The following is a 20,909-nucleotide window of genomic DNA, read 5'->3' as shown; positions in this document are numbered from 1 at the left end:
CCAGCTCAGCCACGCCCATTCCAGAGATCTCTGGTTGTAGCCACTACCACAAATATTTTAGCCTGCACATAGAAAAAAAATAAATACAAATATAAATAAAAATATAAATTCAAATTAAATCAGGTTTAATATTTTTATTCATATAAGCAAGCCATTCATTTAATTTGCAAATTTTAAATCATATTTTTAAACCACCAAATATATATCAAACATTTTTAAAATATAAGAAACCTGAAAAAGTTTTTATTTCTCTGTAGACTCCCTCTTTTCACAATGTGTTAATCATTCCACTTGGCGCACGTTTCGTCTTGGCTGTTTTGGGTCATTTGAGGGTCTTCCTTTCAGCGGCACCCCTATCCCATCCGTTAATTTAGCCCGGATCTCCTTGTATTCCTTGTATGTCCCTGCCCACTTTCCACTTTCACATCCCACCGTTGTCGTCCATTTGTAGACATATTTGTTGTGCGGTCCGCCCACTTTGTCACTTTGCCGTCCACCGCCCACTTCCCTTCACCGCCCTTGGATGTTGGCTTTTATTTATTTGTTTGCCTTTTGTTGACAGCAATTTAAACGCTTCAATGGACTGCCGCCCCTCGCTGGCCTTCCACCCCCACCCTTCCTCATTCACCACCCCCCTTAACCGTTAGAGCGCAAAAAGGGTTTCGCAAATAAGTTTCACCTCGTAAATTAATTTCCCGTGCTCTTGGTAAGCAGATACAATTTGTTCGAGTGTGTTGGTAGGGGGGTGGAAAACCCAGGGGAATGGGAAGACTCTGCTCAAGACACGACCTCCGCCAAAGGTCAAAGGGATTTCGTAACTAATTAATTATTTCTCCCACCAAATTGCAGTAAAATAAAGTGCCAACATAAAACAACACAGCCAAAATAACCAAAAATAAAAAATTAAACCAAAAATGTTTTTGTTATTTGCATTTCGATTATTTCATTTGATAATTTTATTTGCTTAATATGCAAATTGTTTCTTTTTTTTGGCTGGGGCTAATTTTCATTTGCGGATTACCAGCGCGAGTGCGAAATTATTTAAATGGTTTTTTGTGCATATTTATTGGGTATTTGAGAGGGGGGTTTAACCGATCATTGATTGGATATACGGTTTAAGGCCCTTTGATTTATTATCGTAATGCAATTGTACGAATATTTATTTATTTACATTTAAATGTGTGCAACGAACAGTTTAGCTTATGATGGCTTAAGAGCTGAGAGCCTTTGTTGTGCCTTAAATGCCAGGAAATTTGGAATGTTTTATATATTTGATGTGTTAAATATTTCTTGCATTAAAAACCATATTTTTTAGAGTTAATACCTTAACTTCAGATTTCCTGAGGACAATCAGTATTGTCTTTTAGTTTCTACCATATTCTCCAGATAATCCCCATCCTCATGCCCTTTTCAACTTGTCACTTTAGCCCCAGGCTGATTCCCTTTCACCGAAACAGCTTTTACTTCCCGTTGGCGCAAGCATTTCGATAAGGTCGCTGCTCCTTTCTCAGCTCCTCATCCTTTTTAGGAGATCCTTGGGGCCCATTGCCGCGTTTATGTGATTCAATTTACTTCGATTAGGCATTCCAATTGGGGGCGGGGCAGCTGACAGATGTGCCTTGTCACGGCTGACAGATTTATATAAAGTCAAGGCGGGAGCGTTTGAAATTAAAATGGCTTTTGCTCATCAAGTTCCGTTCCGGGGCGATAAGCGCGAGAAGGAGACGAGCCTCAGAGTTTGACAGCTGTTCCTGGCATGGGATATTCGTGTGTGTGTGGGATATTCGGATTTTGTATATTGTATATTGCATATTAGGACGGGGCATTCCAGCAAACAGCCAAAACTGTTTGATATCCGGTGGCGACGCCGGTTCCAACTTTTCCGACGTCGCTCTAACCGTCGTCCAGACAACACCACGTGCCCTCCAGGACTTCCTTTCCATCCGCTCGGGTCCTCGATCCTTGGCCTTCAGCTCCGCTCCTCCTCCAAGCCGTCACGTTCCCGTCTGACGGAAAACTGACGGAAAACTGTCAACTTTATTGCTCATGCACAGCGGGAAAACCTCTTTATATCCAAATTAATAAAGTACTGAAAATAATATAATATTTTCCTCTATCGAAAATTAACATTAGTAAGGATGATTCCATACCAATATTATTTTAAGGAACTATAATAATAAAAAAAAATAAATTTAACAATACTTTACTTACAAAATATTAAACTTAAATTTTTCTTATTAGAAATAATAAGAATGTAGTTAAAAGGACTGGAGGAAATAACTATGATACAAAATCAAAGGCGTTCAAAATACATATCAATCAATTAGGGTAAATTTTTTGAAATCATCTACGAAACGATCCAATTATTGTAAAATGAACAAGACATTCTTAAGAACCTATATTATATTATTATATTATAATAATCATCATAATAACTGTTATCATTATTAAATTACGGAAAGTAATTTAAGTAAGTATTTATCTTATTTTATCTTATTTATCTTAGTGTACCAATTGTCTAGTCTGTCAATCTCCGTCACCACGTAGCCCAAAACTTCCGGGCAGCACATATTTTGACTCCATGGCATATGGTGAATCGGATTCCCCCGATGAAAATTTTCGGGAGGGAGCCCCTTCATGTGTATGGCATTGCACGTGCCACGTTTTGTGGGTGGGGGGAGGTGGGAAGGGTAGGGGTTTTCCACCCCTTCGGGCGGAGGCCGTTAAGCGGCCAAGCGAACAATTGAAAAATTAACAGTATTTATTTATGATGAACAACAAAAAGAGAGAAAGGCGAGCCAGATGAAGCTCATTCGCGATTCCACACCCGAAATTCCCCCTTCACACACCATTCCCACCCACGCACTTTCCACCCACCCTTTTGAATTTTTCCCATCCCCTCCCCATCCGCTCCTGCAGTGCGTGCTCGGCATGGAAAAGAGGCGAATAATGCCAAGGGCCAGAAAACGAAAACGGCCAGTTGCAACAATTTTTTAATTGGCGCGGAAATTGCTGATGGAATTGACGCCATGAAAGGCAATTTCGGACTACAAGCTGCAAGGCTGTTGGCCAATTTGCTGCTGAATGCAAACGAGATGCTTCAACAGTGCGAAAGGGATGAGGATTAATTTAAAACTCTCGCATATCATGATACCTTGGAAATTTATTCCTCATACTATAAGATTTTTAAAAATCTAAAAGAATTGGATTTTTTTAAAATTCTAATGCATTGCAAGGAATTTTTTTATCCAAAGATTAGCTTTTATAATATAAAATACTTCAAGGATGATATTGTTATAAAATTCTCAATCATTTTGCGCTAAAACCTATAAACTTTAAATTTTTAATGAATTTTTATCAAAAAATTAATTTTTGCAAATTTGTTTGTAAACAAATTTTAAAATAATTATTATGTACAAAACATACATTTCATTACTCAAGTGCTTTTGGAAAATACCCTATAAACCTCTAAATGAAATGTGCACAGATATTCGATTGATATCTACTTAAAAAAAAATATAAAATATTCTAGCAGCTAACTCTGCTAACTCGGCTCAGAGGCCCTTAAGCCATAAATTTAAAAGGTAAATGGAAATCAATGCAGAATTATAGCACATTAAAGCCATAAATAAGGTGGAAATAAAGGCGAACCCGATCGAAATGGGATTGGGAATGGGAATGGGCAAATCGAGCTGGTCATTTATTTAATTTTTCGCACGATTTCAGCATTTGCCGTTTGCCGTCCGGAAAAGGCCGCAGGCCAAGTGGAAGCGAGATGGGGGATGGAGAAAGCGAGACGGAGACAAAGGAAGTCTGGACGAGATAGAAACATCAGTTAAATGACCGCAAAACGAAGGCGAAAAGGGGGTGGATGGGGTGAAACCGAATGTGCGTACGTGCGATGAGGGGGGAGGATGGAAAATGGAAAAAGGGAAATGGAAAAGTGGCAGCGTGTGAAGTGCCGGGCAAATAAAATGGGGTGGTGGGAATAATATCAAGGGGTCATGCAAATAAAGGCAAGGAATACCAAATGGCGAAAGGTGAGCAGGCACTTGGTGCAAATGAAATTACCCAGAGATCCAAAGACCCAGAGAAACAGTGAAACATATACACGAAACTAAGTGCATGCCACATGAAAAGTATGCAAATGAAAAGTATGGCAAAGCCAGCAAACAAGTTCTCGAATTTCAAAGAAAATATGACAAACACATTTTCGTACTAATAAAAATGCGACAATTGTAGCAAAGTGGAAAATTCGGGGTGAGTTAACACTAACATTGCCAAAAGCCGAAAGAGACGGCAACAGTAACATTACAGTCCACTTTTCCCGTCAGGGGAAATAATTGCAAAACAAACAAAAGGAAAACCCAGTGAAACCCAGAAATCATAAAAACTGTCGCTGCTTAGTTGCTGCTCACTTGGCGATGCCATTTGTCCATCAGCCAAAAGCAGAGGAAAAGCACCGGGAAAGCAGAGGAAAAGCAGCGAAAAAGCAGAGGAAAAGCAGAGAAAAATCAGAGCAGTGGCAGCGCAGCAGCAGCGCAGTCAGCGTCTCGAAGAGCAGCGAAAAATTCTTAGTGAAAATCTGCAGAAAAAGCCGCTCCACTCAATTGAATTCGTTTGGTTTGCCAAAAGGGCTGGGAAAATATGGGATTAAAATCGCTGAATTGTCCAAGTGAAATTGTTTAGAATTGCTTATATTTTGAATATATTTTAAGCAATACGACTAATTTGGCGCCATTTTAGAGTATTTTTTGTTCTGTTTAGGAAATCTCCTCTTGAAAGTGGAGCCACCGTTATGATTACACTGACCCCCATGATCCCCCATGTCATCCCAGATCCTTTGTCCTTTGAACAGTCGCACATTGTTGGCAAATGCTTAGCGGTAAATTTTGTCCTGCCCACAGGATGAGTTTGAGTTTGAGAATGGGTGGGTTTTTGCTTTGGCTGAGAGACTGTCAACCAGCCAACCAGTTAACAGGCCCAGGGTTTGCACCACAGAAGAAAAATTCGATATGAAATAGCGATGTGAATAATGTAAAATTTATGATTTAAACATATCAACTTGATATTTTATCATTTCATAAAGGTTAAAAGATACTGTTTACTAATTTAGAAATTAGTAAAATAAGATAAACCTGATATCTATTCATATCAAAATGATATGAATAACTTGATCCTAAAAAAATTTTAATTTTTTCTGCACATATCAATCTGATATTTTGACAATTTTTTTTCGGTGCAGTGGCTGGTATATGAATGTGAGACTGAAAGGACTCATTGCCCATCCTCTATTGGCGATGGGCCCGCAGTTTAAAGTTCTCTAGCCTCAAATGCCGACATGTATTCCAGGGGCACATTCAAATATCCACAACAGATGTGGATATCCCCCTCCGCTATAAAGATTACTTGTTCTTGGTTAGATCTTTAAAGGCCCGAAACACGTATCAGCTGTTATTTTTGTCCTTCCTTTTTAGTCGGAAGTTTCCCAATTGAGTGCGCTGCAATCAGGAATCAGAAAGCAGAGGTCATCAGCCATCAGTTGTCCGGGGAGGCGGATTCGGGAACTTCGATATGACCATCGCAATAAGCGATTGCCGGAACAAATGTCGCTGACGGGGATTCCCCCCACCATTATCCGATTGGCCAAAAAGTGTTGACAATGCCATTTCTCTGTGGACCCGTGACTCGTGCTTTTGGCCGAAGGCAGCTGTTCCATGGACTCCTCGAAACGCTTCTGCTCATTTTTCAGCCAGTTTTGATTAATGGTCAGGCGGTTTCTGCTTGAGCCGGCGGCGACTTTTTTATTTGGCAATTATGTTGTTTAGACCTCGCAACAGATTTCGCACCTCGAACATTTTTCATGCACCGAAACAGGGAAACACGGAAACGGAAACGCCCACTCTTGGACTTTGATTCCTTGTTTCGGGGGCTTGTCACTGGCATGCGCCGTCATTAATTCTTCCATAGCCCATCCCCCAATACCCCTGTGCTTCTCATCAGAGTCGTCTATCTCTATCCCGGAGTGGCTACCATTTTTCAAAACGGATTTTGGCTTTTTCCGACACTTGACAAGTGTTTTCGACTTGCGGCAGAAGGTGTCACAAGCCATGGACAGATTTAGATTTGAGGTTGACTTTCATGGGCACGAGTCTAGGGATTTCGCGGGGGCGGAACTTTATGCAAATGATGGGGAAGTCGGAAGTAAAATCTTTCGCTGTTTTCTAGGCGACTTCTTTATATCCTGCCAGTTGAAATAATTACACTATGTAACATCAAAAATGTATCACGATGAATTTAAACTCAAAATTGGACAAATAAACTTTGAAATTATTTTACAGTCGAACGGATTCTTGTTTTGTTATGCAGTTACAGCATTTTAAAAGTGCAACACTCTATCCTTCAAAACCCGTACTGAAAACAATTTTAAGATTTTTTTTAACGAAGCTATAAACGAAAAATTCGATGAGCTTCATATATTTTAAAAAACCATTCACTGCATTAAAATAAGGATTTGTCTACATTCGGTTATAATTCCGTTAGCATATAATATTCCCTTGAACATTACTAGAAATTCGGAACCAACGAAACATCTAAAACTATTGACTCCTCATCAAAAGAGATTAAATGGTTTCTCAGTAACTGTCTATCGATAAAACTTGGACACGTGGCACTTCTCCCCCGCTTATCATCCCCTCGGTTTCCCAAGGCAATTAGCAGAATTAAATGTAGCAAAAGACCAGATTGTGTGGGATGCAAAGTAAAGTATAATCTGTGACAACAACGATAATAAAATAAAGCTAGACGCTATTCTTCGATTGCCATTGGGTGCCATTGTGGGGCAGAGGACTCTTGATGCTGGGCGATAGGAGGGTCCATAATCGACGACGTCCCAGGACCTCAGCTATGTTTTTCCACAAACCCAGATCGTAAGTTTTATCAAAGGTTTTATACATCACCGAGTTATATCGGATGGTCATTAGTGTTGTGACTGCAAGGCAGCCCGGAAGTGCGATAGCCACAAAGTTCATGCCCAAGAGCATTCTTACGCCGATATGAAGGCCCAAATCATGGGTACCAGGGTTCATGAACTCCTCATAGATAATGAAATTAATCGTAATTATATCCATGATTCCAATGTCGTACTTATTGGCGAGCAAAGTATTATCGGCGAGGGCCAGTAGACTGCCGATGGTCGCGTAGAACGAGAACCACAGAAAGTACCGATGGTTGTTGTGGCCCACACAGTTGCCCACAAAGTTGCAATGGTGATCCCGCTTCAGAATGCAAGTTTTGCAGGTCTTGCAGTGCCACGACCTTGGCGGCACTGACCTCTGGCAGAGGTCACAGAAATGCCACAAATGCTCCTCTCCCTCCGCTGGCTGTTGCATTTCCGGTGGCAAGGTGTACACCGAGTTCATCGTCCCGATGCAGGCCCTTAAATTTCCTAGTATGTTGTAGACTATCCAAGTGCTAACCAGAAAATGAACCGTCTGTCCAAAGATTCCCAAAAATTGCGGCATTACGTAGAACACGTCGAAAAAGTAAAAAAAGAGCGTCATAAGCACATTCAAAATCACTGCAACGACATCCTGCCAACGCTTGCAATCCTTAACAACGCAACCACCTGGAACGCTGACTGTCTCCTGTTGCTCTGATGAATCCATGGTGATTCGATGTCTTAGGGATTCTAGGGGGACTTCCATAAACTGCAGTTAGGAAACTGGAAACAAACTGTAATTTTGTAAGAAGTGATATGTACTACTGAATACGTTGATTACTATTTCAAAGAACGTTTTCTTAGACAGTGGGAATAAGGTATTTTAGGAAGTATGACGTTTCTTGTCACACTTTAAAATATTTCACAGTTTTAACTAGTAGATTTAAACCAAATTTCAGAAAATAAAAAAATATATTTTTACAAATTATAATTATTTATTTAAAGAAATGAACAATATTTTTTTACATTTTTAAATTTTTTTAGCTTAAGATTCTTTTAAAAGGATAAAATTCTATACAGTTTAAATAGGAAAGGAAATATATATTATTATATTATTTATTTTTTTAATTTTGTATTTATGCATTTGAATTTTAAAATTAACTATTTAAGTAAGGATGGAAAGTTAACACTCGCTGATGTCCGTATCCTTAGTTTCCCACTTGGTACCATCGTGGGGCAAAGGACTCTTGATGCTGGGTGAAAGGAAGGTCCAGAGGCCCCTCTCGCCCACAATCATTTTAAAATTCTTCCGAATTCCCAGATCATAAGTCTTGCTGTAGAGGTCATGCAGAGTGCCGTTCAAGCGTAATGCCAAGAACTGAACTACAATAGCTGCCGCTGGGGCTGGAAACGCGTACATAGTGACGAACAAGTTTAAATAGAGCCAACTGGGGAGTCTTCTATAGCTATCAATATTCCTGGTAACTAAATCGAAATAGCTGCAATATTGTAGAACCACAAGCATATGAGTGGTTAAAGCCACGCCAGTTCCCAAAGCCAAGTAAAAGGTGAACCAGAAGAAATACCGCTGATTATTGTGACCAATGCAGGTGGCCGTGAAGATGCAGTGATGATCCCGCTTCAGAATGCAGCGATTGCAGAGGACACAGTGCCAGGATCTCGGAGGCATCGGCTTCTCGCAGACATCGCAAAAATCCCACATTGGCTCCTCTCCAGGCTCCGGTATCTGCCGATCCTTGGGCAGACTTCCCACCGAAGTGTCTGTGAGGTGGCAGGCCAGCATATTGCCAAGGATGTTGTACGTTATGAAGATGGCCGCTATCCAGGCGAGTTTGTACATCAACGTATCGGTTTTAAATAATTCGGGCACCACATAGAACATTTGCAGCCCCACAAAGAAGACAGTGCACCCCAGTACAAAGAGCACTGTAAATGGATGGAAGAAGCCTACGAAACACTTGGGGTGTCGACGAGCAAAGGACTTTGTGCAGTCCCATATGAAACACATTTTAGAGTGCAATTAAAAATTTGAAAAATGTAGCTAGTGACTGAATAAAAGTTCGTTTGAACCTACTGACAGGTAAGAAAGTTTAAACTGGATGAAAATACGTTTTGTAATATTTATTTTTCAGAATTTAGATTTACAAAAATATATTTAAAGTATTCCAAACATTTTTTTTTTAATTTTAATATTTATAAATATATTTTTTATCCAATATTTAGTTGCACATATGTATATTTTAAAGGCACCGATTAAACTAAACGGCTTGCTTCAAACATTAAACAACATTTTTTACTATTTCTTTTTATTTATTACAAATTTTTTATTTTGCTATATTCCACTACACATATATTTTTTAATTTTTCCAATAAATTTGTTAAAACTTACATAACAAAATATATTTATTTTTTAGTATTTAGTTGCACATGTATACTTAAACTATCGAATAAATTAGGCGGCCTGCTTCATCTGCCACCGGCTGCCGTCGTGTGGCAAAGGACTCTTCAGCCAGGGCGATACGAAAGTCCAGAGGCCTCGCTGGCCCAAAATAAGCTGGCAGTTCTTTCGGAAACCCAGATCGTAGAGCCGACTGAACATCTTGTAGTACGTGGCATTCGAGTCCATGATCTGTATTTGAAATGCCAGCATGAGGGCAGGAAAGCCGAAAGCTAAAGCGTTGAGTAGCACGAGAAGGTAGTGCCCGTAAATACCGTATATTTCTATTTTCTGAGTAGCAGTAGCTAATAAAAGCGCCTTTAGATTGGAATGAAGGGGTCCCAAGAGCCAGACTTTTCTCAGCCCATCAATTAGTAAGGTGACCATGCTCAAGGATGTTCCAAGGGTCAAATAGAAGATGAACCAGAAGAAATATCGGTGATTATTGTGTCCGATGCAGTTAGCCGTGAAGGCGCAGTGGTGATCTCGCTTCAGCATGCAGCACTTGCACAAAGCACAGTGCCAGGATCTCGGTGGCATCAGCTTCTCACAGACTTCGCAATAACGCCACAGGTGCTCCTCCTCGGGTTCCGGAAACTCACGACCCTTGGGCAGACTCTCCACCGAAGAACTCGTGAGGTAGCATGCCAGCATGTTGCCAAGGATATTGTACGTCACAAAGATGCCCGCTAGCCAGCCCAGTTTGTTCATTAACGAATCGGCTCCGAATATATTGGGCACCACGTAGAACATTTGCAGTGAGAAGAAGAAAGCGGTGCCCACCAATACCAAAAGCACCGATAGCGGATGTCCTATGTTCACGAACATTTTAGGATGAAGTTTGGCATAATGGCGACACGTTTCCGTCAAGATGCACATGGCTTACGATATTTTATAGAATATGGAAAATGAAGTGTAAATGACATGAAATGAAAAATGTGTTTGTTATTTGTGACTAATAAGTACCAATACAGAAGTGAAATTTGACTTATAAAACGATCTATTGAACTTCAAGTTATTAAAAAATGTATCCCAATGGTCTGATGCTCGAAAATTTGTATGACCCTTAGAAAATACATGTTTTTATATATTTTTTATTTATAATAAAAAATAAACTTATTTCTTTTGATGTAGATATCATGTAGATATCGTGTATATATTGTTTAGATATCTTGTAGATATAATGTAGATGTGTGACATACTGTAGGACATCGACTACTTCAATTGGATTCCTTCTTCATCTCCCACTTTGTGCCATCGTGGGGCAAAGGACTCTTCAAGAGGGGCGAGATGAATGTCCAGAGACCTCGTTGGCCCATAATAACCTTGCAGTTCCTGAGGAAACCCAAATCGTAGACAAGCTCGTATATTTGATTGTACGTAGCGTTAAGGCATAGAATCTGAATTTGATAGGCCAGCATGAAGCCAGGCATAAGGCCGGCCAGAAAAATTAGAAGGTAGGCCACAGTCTCAAATAAACTTTCTTTTGATTTGTCGGGCTGCGCATCGCAAATGAAATACAAAAGGAAATGCGAATACATTTCCGGGTAGAGAAGCGTATTGCAGTGAGTCCTATTCAAGTAAATGCAGAAGGTGACCAGGCTCACGACCAAGGCAAATGATAAATGGAATAAGAACCAAAGGAAATATCGCTGGTTATTGTGTCCGATGCAAGTGGATGTAAAGATGCAGTGGTGATCCCGTCGCAAAATGCAGCATTTACACAATCCACAGTGCCACGATCTCGGAGGCATTAGCTTCTTACAGGTGTCACAAAATCGCCACAGGTGCTCCTCCTCTGGAACCGGAACTTGGGCTTCCTTGGGCAAACTTTCCACCGACGAGCTTGTTCTATAGCAAGCCAGCCAGTTGCCCAGGATGTTATGCGTTATGAAGATGGCCAGGATCCAGTAGAGCATGTATCCCATTCCCTTGTACACTTTCGGGGCAATAAAGAACATCTGCACTGAGAAAAAGTATACGATTCCCGCCAGCACAAAGATTGTCGAGAGTGGATGAACTATCTGCACGAACTTCGTCGGAGAGCGCTTCGCAAAATATGAGCAGAAATCATTGACGTAGCACATGGCTCTGGATATCGAAGAAATTTATTATTTGAATATATGAACGGAAGATTTAAACTAACTATTGACACAAGCAACTTGACTTGAATTAAAGATAAAAACCAAGAAAGTGTGAGCCGACTATATAATTTCATTTTTGATTTTTTTAAACAAGTTGCTTTTTTATCCGCTTTGTGGCGTTGTTATTTCTTTTCAGAACCAGTGGCTTTTCTGCTTAAATATATATATCTTCCTTACACCCACTTATAAATTGTAAGCTTACAACATAAACCGTAACGATTCTTATTTCTAACAAAAATTTTTCCAAATTTTATTTTTTGTTATATGAAATTTTATTCCTCCATTTCAAAATAATGTTTTCAATTAGTTAATTGGATTGTGGCATCATTTCCCACTTTGTACCATCGTGAGGCAAAGGACTCTTCAGGAAGGGCGATAGAAATGTCCAGAGGCCACGTTGGCCCAAAATAAGCTTGCAGTTCTTTAGGAAACCCAAATCGTAGGCACTATCGTTGATTTTATAGTAACAAGAGTTGCGCCACAAAATCTGAATTTGATAGGCCAGCATGGAGCCGGGAATTAGGAGGACGACAATATTGAATAGGAAGACCGTGGTCTGAAACAAACTCTCTTTCGACCTATCGCGCTGCACGCCGCAAATGCAATTAAGCAGAAGAATGACAAAAATATCCGGGCTGAGAAGAGTGCTGCAGCCAACTCTTGCAAAGTAAATGACAAAGGTGGCAAAGCTTAGGATCAAGGCAAATGTCGAATAAAAAGCGAACCAGATGAAATATCGCTGGTTATTGAGTCCGATGCAAGTGGCCATGAAGATGCAGTGATGATCTCGCCTCAAAATGCAGCAATTACACAATGCACAGTGCCAGGATCTCGGGGGCATCAGCTTGTTGCAGGTGTCGCAAAAACGCCACAGGTGTTCCTTCTCTGGAACGGGAACTTGGGATTCCTTGGGCAAAATCTCCACCGACGAGTTTGTTCTATAGCAGGCTATCCAGTTTCCCAAAATGTTGTGCATTATAAAGATGACCACGATCCATAAGAGCTTGTAGCCGAAGTCGTTGTACACTTGAGGTGCAATTAAAAACATCTGCATCCAGAAGAAAAATACAATTGTTCCCACCACAAAGATTGTCGACAGAGGATGAACTATCTGCACGAACTTCTTGGGAAAGCGATGGGCATAATATTCGCAGTAAGTTACCACGATGCACATGGCTAGGGATATTAAATATATATTTGATCTGAATATTTAAACGTAAGATTTAAGGAAGCGACTTGAATTGAGTGAGACATATAAACAAGAAACTGACAGCCGACTATATAGATTTATTTTTTTTAAACCATATACTTTTGTATCCACTGAGTGCCATCGGTGGGCAGAGGACTTTTAATGGTAGGCGATAGGAATATCCAGAAGCGTCTTTTTCCCAGGACCAAGTCAAAGTTTCGCCGCCAGCCGACATCGTAGCTGCGGTCCAATATCATATAGCAGGTGCTGTTCCTCTGGACCATCAGTATTTGCAGGGCAAACATGCCCAGGGGAACCATGAAGAGGAACAAACTCAGTTTAAAGATGGCGGCCACGGTGTACTGCCATTCAAATTCAGCATCCTGTGGGTGATCCTGGGCCAGCAAAAGCAGAGGATCGGAGACCATAAAGGCCTTGTTCTCCCAGGTCAAAAGGGCATTGTAGACGAGGGCCTGACCGCTGCCCAAAGTGAGGTGAAACAGGAAGCCGAGGAAATACCGTTGATTTGTATGCCCAATGCAATTTCCCGTGAAAGTGCAGTGATGATCCCGCTTTAGGATACACAGGTTGCACAATCGGCAGTGCCAGGACCTCGGTGGCACTAGCTTTTGGCAGGTGGTGCAATAGTGCCACAGGTGGGCCTCACCCACCGCAGGATGTTGTCGTTTCGCCGGCAGACTTTCCACAGAGGTATTCCTCACAAAGCCGAGCCACCAATTTCCCAGTATATTAAAGACAACATAAATTCCCAGCAGCCAGTTGAACTTGTGCCATATCCCCTGGGGATCGGTTATTAACGGCAGGACGTAGTACAATTCGTAGACGGTGAGAAATCCAATCAGACCGAGCAGAAATAATGCCGAAAAGGGATGAACTAAGCCCACGAATTTCTCGCGATGTTTTTCAGTAAAACGAAGGATCCCCTCCTCGACGCGAAAACACATCCTGCGACTCCAACAGCAAGCAGCTCTTAAAGCCCCTCGAAATCGAACCATTTATGAGAAGAGCCTTGACAGAAAAATTAGTAACAAATATAATTTGTATTTTATTAAATGGACTTTGGATGCCAGAACTGCCATGATTTGGAAATACTTTTGGAAATCTAACTGGCATAATCGCATCAATCGGCGAATTGGAAAAAATTTGCCATTGAATGGTTGGTTGTAATGAGTGGTGAGAGTGTTTCAATTCAATTTCTTTTCACTCTTAAGCGGATTAATTTGAAATTACTTTTTATAATTGCCGGCTCTTTGAACCTTATAAGACATATTATAACAAGAAGGGAAGCTAGCTTTGGCCAGCCGATGTTTGCAGATAAAATCATACCATGAAATCATTTTACATAATTTTTTTTATTAAATTGTTAGCAGTATGTATCTTTGATTTCGGATCATTTTTGGCGAAGTTACAGCAAAAACCAAAAAAGAAATTTCATATTTTTACAAAAAAGTGAGTGAGTTAGGTTCAGTTATATAAAATTCCAAGGAAATCTCTTTGTCTTAAATTTTTGTTTTAACTCATAAATTTTTAATTTTATTTTATTAAAAATATATTTCGTTCAAATTACAAATACCTTGGTTCTCATAAAGATTAAACTAGAGGGAAAACATTTCCTATGTTACTTGAAACAAACAGGCTTTGCATATTTTACGGGCTTTAAGAACAAGCTCTTCATATTTTCGTCCCATTTGCTGTGCTGAAATAACCCAGAAACAAACGATACGCCAGGCGGAGGAACCTTGCTTAAAAATGTAAGCTTATATGCAGAAAATAAATTGGTACAAAAAACAATGGGGCGAACAAAAAGCAACATCAACATGGGCGAAATATGGTGTTTTCGCAGCAGCTGTATGTTATGTAAACAGAGAAGAGAGCTGAATAAAAACAACGGCGAATGCATATCAAATATAGGAAACAGCTGGCCGAGGAGTCGACTTCATCGGCCCGCCGACCGCAAAATGGCAGCTGTCAGCCAGGTTTTAGACCGCAACAGCGAATGTTGTCTATTTCGCATAAATTTTTATGAATTATTAATATGAACTAAGCATTTTGAATGAGTGGAAAGGTGGAGAGGTCGCGGTTTTCCATTTTAAGTTTGCGGTGAGGTGAGGCTGCACACCTATAGAGTGGGTTTTTTTCCCTTTTTTTCCCAGTGAAGTAGAGTGGCAGTGTGCTTTTCGTTTGCATAAAATATGTACGAGGGCGGGGCGGGACTTTCCTCACTTCGTGGCTAAATGTGTTTGCCGTCTTTGGCCTAGACCGGAAGCAAACAAACAGCCATTTTGTGCTGCCATTCGGCGCTGCCATTTCCGGCGGCAGTCTGCCAGTTTGTCAGTTAGTCAGTCTATCAGTCAGTCAGTCAACCTGTGGCTTGACTTTCTCCCCCACTCGTTTCGCTTTCTCTTTGACTTAGTGTGCGGGCATGTCATTAGCATTTCAGGCAGAGAGACACACACAAAAAATGAGAATGAGAATGGTTTGCGGAGTTTGGCAACTGCTTTTGGCCAACTTCTCGCATAATTGCCGAGTTTTGCTGCTAATTTAAGATGATTTCCACCCCTCGGGTTCGGTGTCTTTGTTTGATTTCATTACGAAAGGGAGACGAGTCTCAACTTCAGGCAGCTGCTGTGGAAAGTTTTCGCAGTCAGCAGTTCGCAGTCCTCACTTTTTGTCTCCCCTTGGTTTTTATTTTCCGGGTTTAGGTGTGTGGGAGTATTACTGTGTAATTTGCAAGCAATTACCTGGCAGGGGCTCACCCACATACATCTCATATCCGTCCGACTCCCTCGGCGCGACTTCTTGGAATGTAATTGAGTTTGAAAAATGTTTAAAATTAGATATGTGCGTGGCCAGGCGAAGCACCTGCGTGAGTGGCATGTAAACGCATGAAAGCCCAACGAAAATTTATTTAACCCCAGATACTCGACAGGGCAATACCTCGGCGTATCTTCCAATCTCGGGGACTTCGGGATTTAAAAGATTAATGCTAGCAATGAAAGAGAACAGAAAACAATGCCTAACAAAATTGGGAAAAATACAATAAACTCGAAGTAAATAGGAAATAACAAATAAATCTAAGACTTGAAAACAAATATAAAATTGGGAAATATATTTTTGAGTAATAATATTTCTTCCAGTAATTATTTCTGAATTATAATTTAATTTAAGTCAAAGCTTAATTTATTTTATTACAAATAATAAATTAATCTAAGACGTTAAAACAGTTATCCCAGTTTTACCAATAATTTAATTTAATCTTATTTAATTTATTTAATAGCAATAAACATTATAATAAATCTCAAGCTTTACTGGGAAATCAAACCATTTATGCAGAATTTCAGATGTCACAAACGTATGAAATTACTTTCTCAGTACTCCATTTCTGGATAGCAACTTCGGGATAAGTAATGATTGCAAGTACTGGCGCACGTGTGCCAGGTATCCCATTAATATTACGCCACACCATTCATATGTTCCTTTTTTAGGTTAAGATCCCCTCAAGACTCGACTTCAGTCGGCAATTAAGGTGCAGGCCAAGTTGCACACTTTAATTTATTTTGCTATTTATCTAAGCTTGTGGCAAAACATTAATTTGGCATGGCTGCCAGTGGCAAATGCTTTTCCACCTGAACCCTTGAGCTGCTCTGAAGCTATTGCATCCCACATAAATGCTTGGTCCTCGGTTCTCGGCACCTGGTCTCGATTTATTGTGCTCGATTGCTCCCAGCCAATGCAGCAAGCAAAATTTTAATGAACCATCAAACGGCAATTGAAGCTGTTCAATGCTCGGCGGCAACGTTGCGTATGAGTGATTTCGCAAAGGCGAGCCAGCTGCTCTGCTCGTATGTTTCGTTCGTTTTGGGAACATTTCGCTACGAGTTCTCCATTTTGTTGAGCTGTTCTGTGCCAAAATATGTTTGGCTGGCTGGCATGTAAAATATTTGGCACTTGGCACACAAAATGGCTTGTCATTTGGGCGAAATGAGTTGGAAGTTTCACGTAAACGAAACGAAAATTTCACTTTTTTTTTGCAGCTCGCCCTTTGCAAAATATGTTTTATTTATTTTTTTTGGTTCACTTCTTTTTTGCAGCCGGTCGCGACATATTTTTCGCTGCTCGTCTTGTTGTTGTTTCATTTTCGTTTTCATAAATTTTTCATTTTGCTTGACAATGTTTTGCTCCTTCGACATGTGTTTGCAATTTGCATGAGGTGAGTTTGTGTCTGTGTGTGTGTTTTGTGTACCGAAATTGGAACGAACATGAGCTGTGTGTCTGTGTGAAGGACCTTTTCGGATACAATGTTTGCTGATTGATACTCTGTGGGAGTGAAGTATTTGCCTTATGTGATTAAAGCTACCTGATACCCAGCGTTGGCGGAGCATAATTTGTTGACAAGAAAATAAATAATAGAAAGTTGAGCTCTGCTTGATTTATGGGGAATTTAATGTTGGGGTGATTGAGCATCAGGGTTTTAGATGGAAAAAGTTTTTAGCTGGTGAAAAAAATTAAGGGGCGGATTTAATCAGCTTTAGGATAATTAGATTAGTTACACATTCGTGTATACAATTATAATTTAATTTAAATATTAATGCTTCAAATGATTATAACTTATTCACTTAACTTATAACTGTTGGAAAAAATATATATTATCTAAATAGTTACAAATTCAGTTTAAAAATGTTTTAAAGATATCTACATAAATTAAAAATTTAATTAGTTAAATTACTTTACTGCTGACAAAAAATATCTAAAAAAGAAAATTATATTCTTAAAGATTTAAAATAGCTTAAGCATGGCATATCCAAATTTTTCCATTCAAATCTGTCTCCATTGTTAAGCTTACACTGAGAGTATTTTACTATCGCACTGACCTCCTGGCCGACCTATCCATTTCCATATTGACATCCCTCTATATGTGTGATATATTGAAAACCTAATAGTGAGGGAGAATGCGGGCTAGCACTTTGGGTTTTTCATTATTTTCATAGATTTATTGCGAAAGTTTTGTGATTACTTTCCTTTTTATCCCGGCTGCCTCTTTTTGCTGCCTCCCATTTTCCGTTCGCATATTTTTCATGCCATTTCCATCCACACCAGCCGTTGATGTGGATCGAGACCCCATTGCTGATTGACTTTGCCGCAGATGGGCTGTGTAAAAGCTGTGAAAAACGTGGGAAAACTGGGCGAAAATCTTTAAAGAAGCCGCGAACTGTTTACGTTTGTGCACCGTAGTCTCTCGCATAGTTACGCTAGCTGAAAAGCAATTAAAAACTAATTACAGTAGCTGAAAGCCGGGGACGAAAAATGCGCAAAGGCATTTAATAAAAATTTAAAACTTAATTCAGTAAATGCCAGACAGCGATGGCGACAACAACAAAGATGATGCTGCCGTCGGCGGGTGGGTGACAACGCGGATAATTAGAGCAAAAGGCGGGCAAAGAAAAATATATGGGGGGTGGGGAGAGAAAAAGTGGGAAAACTGCTGCCGCCACGCACACCTGACTTTGTTCTATCCGCGCAACGTGGCGTATGAGCAATTAGTAGTTAATTGTAAAGTTACCCCAAGCGAGGGGGAGGGGAAATGACGGCATGCAGTCGTGACATTGACGACGAGGATGTGCCAAGGATGGATGGCGAAGGATTGCAGGGGGATGGGGGTTTCTACAAAGGATGGGATAATTAAGTAGCAATTTTTGCCACTGCAGCTGAATTTTTAGCAGCCAGGCGAACGTGTGTGTGTGCTTGATAAATTATCGCTGGTAATTAGCGTATCAATGGCGATAAAACAAGGACCTTAGCTAAGCCTAGGTATAGATAATAAAGCAGCCACCTTTGATGTGGGAAAATGTCAATTAAATATTAACCTAATAACTCAAGCACAACAGCAACAGGGATTAAGTCGGCAAGGAAAAGCAAAGCACTTTAAGCAATGCTCTTCGACTAATTGAAATGAAAAGCCCGGCTAAAGAGGACTAAAGTCAGTTGGCAGGATAACTAAGCAAGGCGATTAAAAGACCAACTAACCGAGAAATGAACAATGGCAGGCCAAATGGCAGAAAAAATCAAACACGCAAGTTGCAGAAACAAATGGCCAGGAGACGTCTTGGCCAAGTTAGCAGGACGAAAGGACGATAGGGGACGAGCACTTATGTAAGCAAAGTGAAGCCGAGCCAGGAAAGCGTTGACAAAAATCAAACAATGAAAGCGCTGTTCAATAAAAACAAAAACAGCAGGCAAAAAAAAAGGAGGGAAAGGGCCCAGAGATAAGGAACAGAAGGCAGACGGGTAACCCAAGGCAGGGCGAAAAGCGAGATAAAAAACAAGGAGGTCCTTTCGCTCTTTGGGCCAAAATGAAGTGGCAACAAAAACAGAATTGCGGGCAAAGAAGGAAGGAATGTGCTGGCTAATGCTGAGGACATAGCAAAATGAAATTTAAGCCAAGTGGAATCGAACACACAGCCCAGCAAACAAGAGTAATGCCAAAAGGATATCAAGTGTGAAGAGCGCTTAACTCAATAAGCACTCAATGTAAGGAGCTTGAGCTTTTTTCTCGCAGCATCCTTTTTGAGAGAAAGAGCGGAAAAAGCTGCAAGATGAGAGCTTTGCTGCAGAGAGAGAGAGAGAGAGCGTGCGGGAATGCGGGAGAGTGGATGAGAGATTTCTCTCCCTGAGAGCATAAAAAACCCCTCTCTTTAAACGCCTTTGCTCTCTTAGAACCCCGTTATATGGCATACTTGTTACAGGCACTGTGAAAACAACAGCCCAGGCATCTCAATTATTAATTCTCCAGCTATTTCCCATTAGACCCTTAAGATATTTGCCTGCAATTAAAATCCATCTCGACTAAATCAATTAGATTCAGTAGCCATTCATTTAGACAATTTCATATTGGTCCGCCTTCCACTCGATTGACAAGTTGTGAAATTACAAATATGTTGGGTTTGCTTGGGAATACAGAAGTGTTGTCCTTGTTGCTTACACAACTCGCATATCCTGCAGGCTAATAAGTTTTCGATAACTGTCTGGAAAATGGATTTATCTCGACGCACACCGTTGATGCAACTAGGCCATTAACCCCTTGGTGCCAAGATGATGGATCGGACCCCTTGGCGCTGTGTTGCTGGGTCTATGTGCCGTTTGCCGCTTGCCCAACTAATCCGTTTTAATTCTTACGCCTCGTCCTTTGAACTTTGACACACCCAACGACACACAGGCACGAATACAGACACAACCGAAGACGGCTATCCATGTCAAACAGCTGCAGCGGCGCCTAAAAGAATGCTTTGTTTGTCTTTCATTATGTGGCCTCCCATTTGGGGGCGTGGCAGTGTCTTTGTTTCGCCTCCATCTTTCAGCACTGAATAAATTACATTTTTGCTCTACTCGACATGTAAGTCGCATTCCATGTGTCATTGACGCCGCCTTTCTGATCGAAAGGTCATGACTTTTGACTTGGTCCAGCAGAGGAAATTCACTTATTGCATTATTAATATTCGATTACAATTAAAATTGTAATTACAAGTGAAGGAGAATTCCAATGCAAGGGCGACAAAGGGAAATTTGTAGCCTTAGTAGCAAGAATAACTTTTGTTTAAGTATTTGAGTTACAAGTTTAAGGGTCTTAAAAGTAAAAATAAAACAAATTTTTTTGTTGTTTAATTAATTTGTATATTTTTTACAAAAAAACTTTATTCCAATATTTAATTTTAATATTTTTTCAAGGCAACCAACCCTTCAAACAATAAAGTGCAATATTCTTATGCAATTATATTACTTTGTACAAAATTTTGCTCCCAATATTTAATTCAATATTTTTATAAGATAACCAATGCTTTAAACTATAAAAAACAATATCATCTTTTCCATTTGTTAAGTGCCTGAGAACTTTTGTTTTATCGATTTGCCGGCGTGTTGGAGCTCGCACTTAATGAAATCATTTAGCGCTGGAAAAACACAGCACGCAATATCAAGCATACGCCATGTGGCAAAATTCATTGACTTCTGGCCAGAATCAGAACCCTTGGCCAAAATGAAAATGTTTAGTCAAGTGTTGCCTGACCTCCTGCATACACACACATACACAGAAACACACGCTCAACTGAGCAGCAGAAAATACATAGGAAAACAAGCGCTTTTCCCCCATTTTCCCCCAGGAGG

General features: G+C 40.3%; 7 protein-coding genes across 8 annotated transcripts in view; 1 reads left to right on the top strand and 6 right to left on the bottom strand.

Moving 5' to 3' along the window:
* The window catches only part of Idh3g (Isocitrate dehydrogenase (NAD(+)) 3 non-catalytic subunit gamma), a 194,528-nt gene that overhangs the window by 91,081 nt on the left and 82,538 nt on the right, over window positions 1-20,909 (top strand). The gene's annotated exons all lie outside the window — the stretch shown is intronic.
* Window positions 6,745-7,797, bottom strand: LOC108059656 (probable palmitoyltransferase ZDHHC24). Its single transcript, XM_017145016.3, has one exon. The coding sequence runs from the start codon at window positions 7,704-7,706 to the stop codon at window positions 6,801-6,803; it is 906 nt and encodes a 301-aa protein (XP_017000505.2). The 5' UTR covers window positions 7,707-7,797; the 3' UTR covers window positions 6,745-6,800.
* Window positions 8,071-9,044, bottom strand: LOC108059651 (probable palmitoyltransferase ZDHHC24). Its single transcript, XM_017145011.3, has one exon. The coding sequence runs from the start codon at window positions 8,967-8,969 to the stop codon at window positions 8,124-8,126; it is 846 nt and encodes a 281-aa protein (XP_017000500.2). The 5' UTR covers window positions 8,970-9,044; the 3' UTR covers window positions 8,071-8,123.
* On the bottom strand, window positions 9,315-10,366 carry LOC108059662 (probable palmitoyltransferase ZDHHC24). Of its 2 annotated transcripts, XM_070217332.1 has the most exons (2): window positions 9,674-10,366; window positions 9,315-9,590 (listed from the first exon to the last, which is right to left on the bottom strand). In XM_070217332.1, exons 1-2 carry the CDS (start codon window positions 10,275-10,277, stop codon window positions 9,397-9,399), a joined length of 798 nt encoding a protein of 265 aa, XP_070073433.1. In that variant the 5' UTR covers window positions 10,278-10,366; the 3' UTR covers window positions 9,315-9,396. The 2 variants fall into 2 exon arrangements, with proteins under 2 accessions (XP_070073433.1, XP_017000510.2); XM_017145021.3 differs by having other exon boundaries at window positions 9,320-10,364.
* LOC108059653 (probable palmitoyltransferase ZDHHC24) lies at window positions 10,517-11,568 on the bottom strand. The gene has a single exon (XM_017145013.3). It carries the CDS (start codon window positions 11,483-11,485, stop codon window positions 10,619-10,621), a length of 867 nt encoding a protein of 288 aa, XP_017000502.2. The 5' UTR covers window positions 11,486-11,568; the 3' UTR covers window positions 10,517-10,618.
* LOC108059641 (probable palmitoyltransferase ZDHHC24) lies at window positions 11,805-12,805 on the bottom strand. The gene has a single exon (XM_017145001.3). It carries the CDS (start codon window positions 12,714-12,716, stop codon window positions 11,850-11,852), a length of 867 nt encoding a protein of 288 aa, XP_017000490.2. The 5' UTR covers window positions 12,717-12,805; the 3' UTR covers window positions 11,805-11,849.
* LOC108059640 (probable palmitoyltransferase ZDHHC24) lies at window positions 12,810-13,842 on the bottom strand. Its single transcript, XM_017145000.3, has one exon. It carries the CDS (start codon window positions 13,745-13,747, stop codon window positions 12,839-12,841), a length of 909 nt encoding a protein of 302 aa, XP_017000489.2. The 5' UTR covers window positions 13,748-13,842; the 3' UTR covers window positions 12,810-12,838.

Source organism: Drosophila takahashii, chromosome 3R, assembly GCF_030179915.1.
Source record: "Drosophila takahashii strain IR98-3 E-12201 chromosome 3R, DtakHiC1v2, whole genome shotgun sequence".
Lineage (NCBI taxonomy): Eukaryota > Metazoa > Arthropoda > Insecta > Diptera > Drosophilidae > Drosophila > Drosophila takahashii.
The sequence above is the reverse complement of the archived record's forward strand: the minus strand, read 5'-3'. Positions and strand labels throughout refer to the sequence as shown.

Bases quoted from the DNA above. Each gene is read 5' to 3' on its own strand.
- LOC108059656 (XM_017145016.3), bottom strand. From the start codon at position 7,706: ATGGAAGTCCCCCTAGAATCCCTAAGACATCGAATCACCATGGATTCA.
- LOC108059640 (XM_017145000.3), bottom strand. From the start codon at position 13,747: ATGGTTCGATTTCGAGGGGCTTTAAGAGCTGCTTGCTGTTGGAGTCGC.
- LOC108059651 (XM_017145011.3), bottom strand. From the start codon at position 8,969: ATGTGTTTCATATGGGACTGCACAAAGTCCTTTGCTCGTCGACACCCC.
- LOC108059641 (XM_017145001.3), bottom strand. From the start codon at position 12,716: ATGTGCATCGTGGTAACTTACTGCGAATATTATGCCCATCGCTTTCCC.
- LOC108059662 (XM_017145021.3), bottom strand. From the start codon at position 10,277: ATGTGCATCTTGACGGAAACGTGTCGCCATTATGCCAAACTTCATCCT.
- LOC108059653 (XM_017145013.3), bottom strand. From the start codon at position 11,485: ATGTGCTACGTCAATGATTTCTGCTCATATTTTGCGAAGCGCTCTCCG.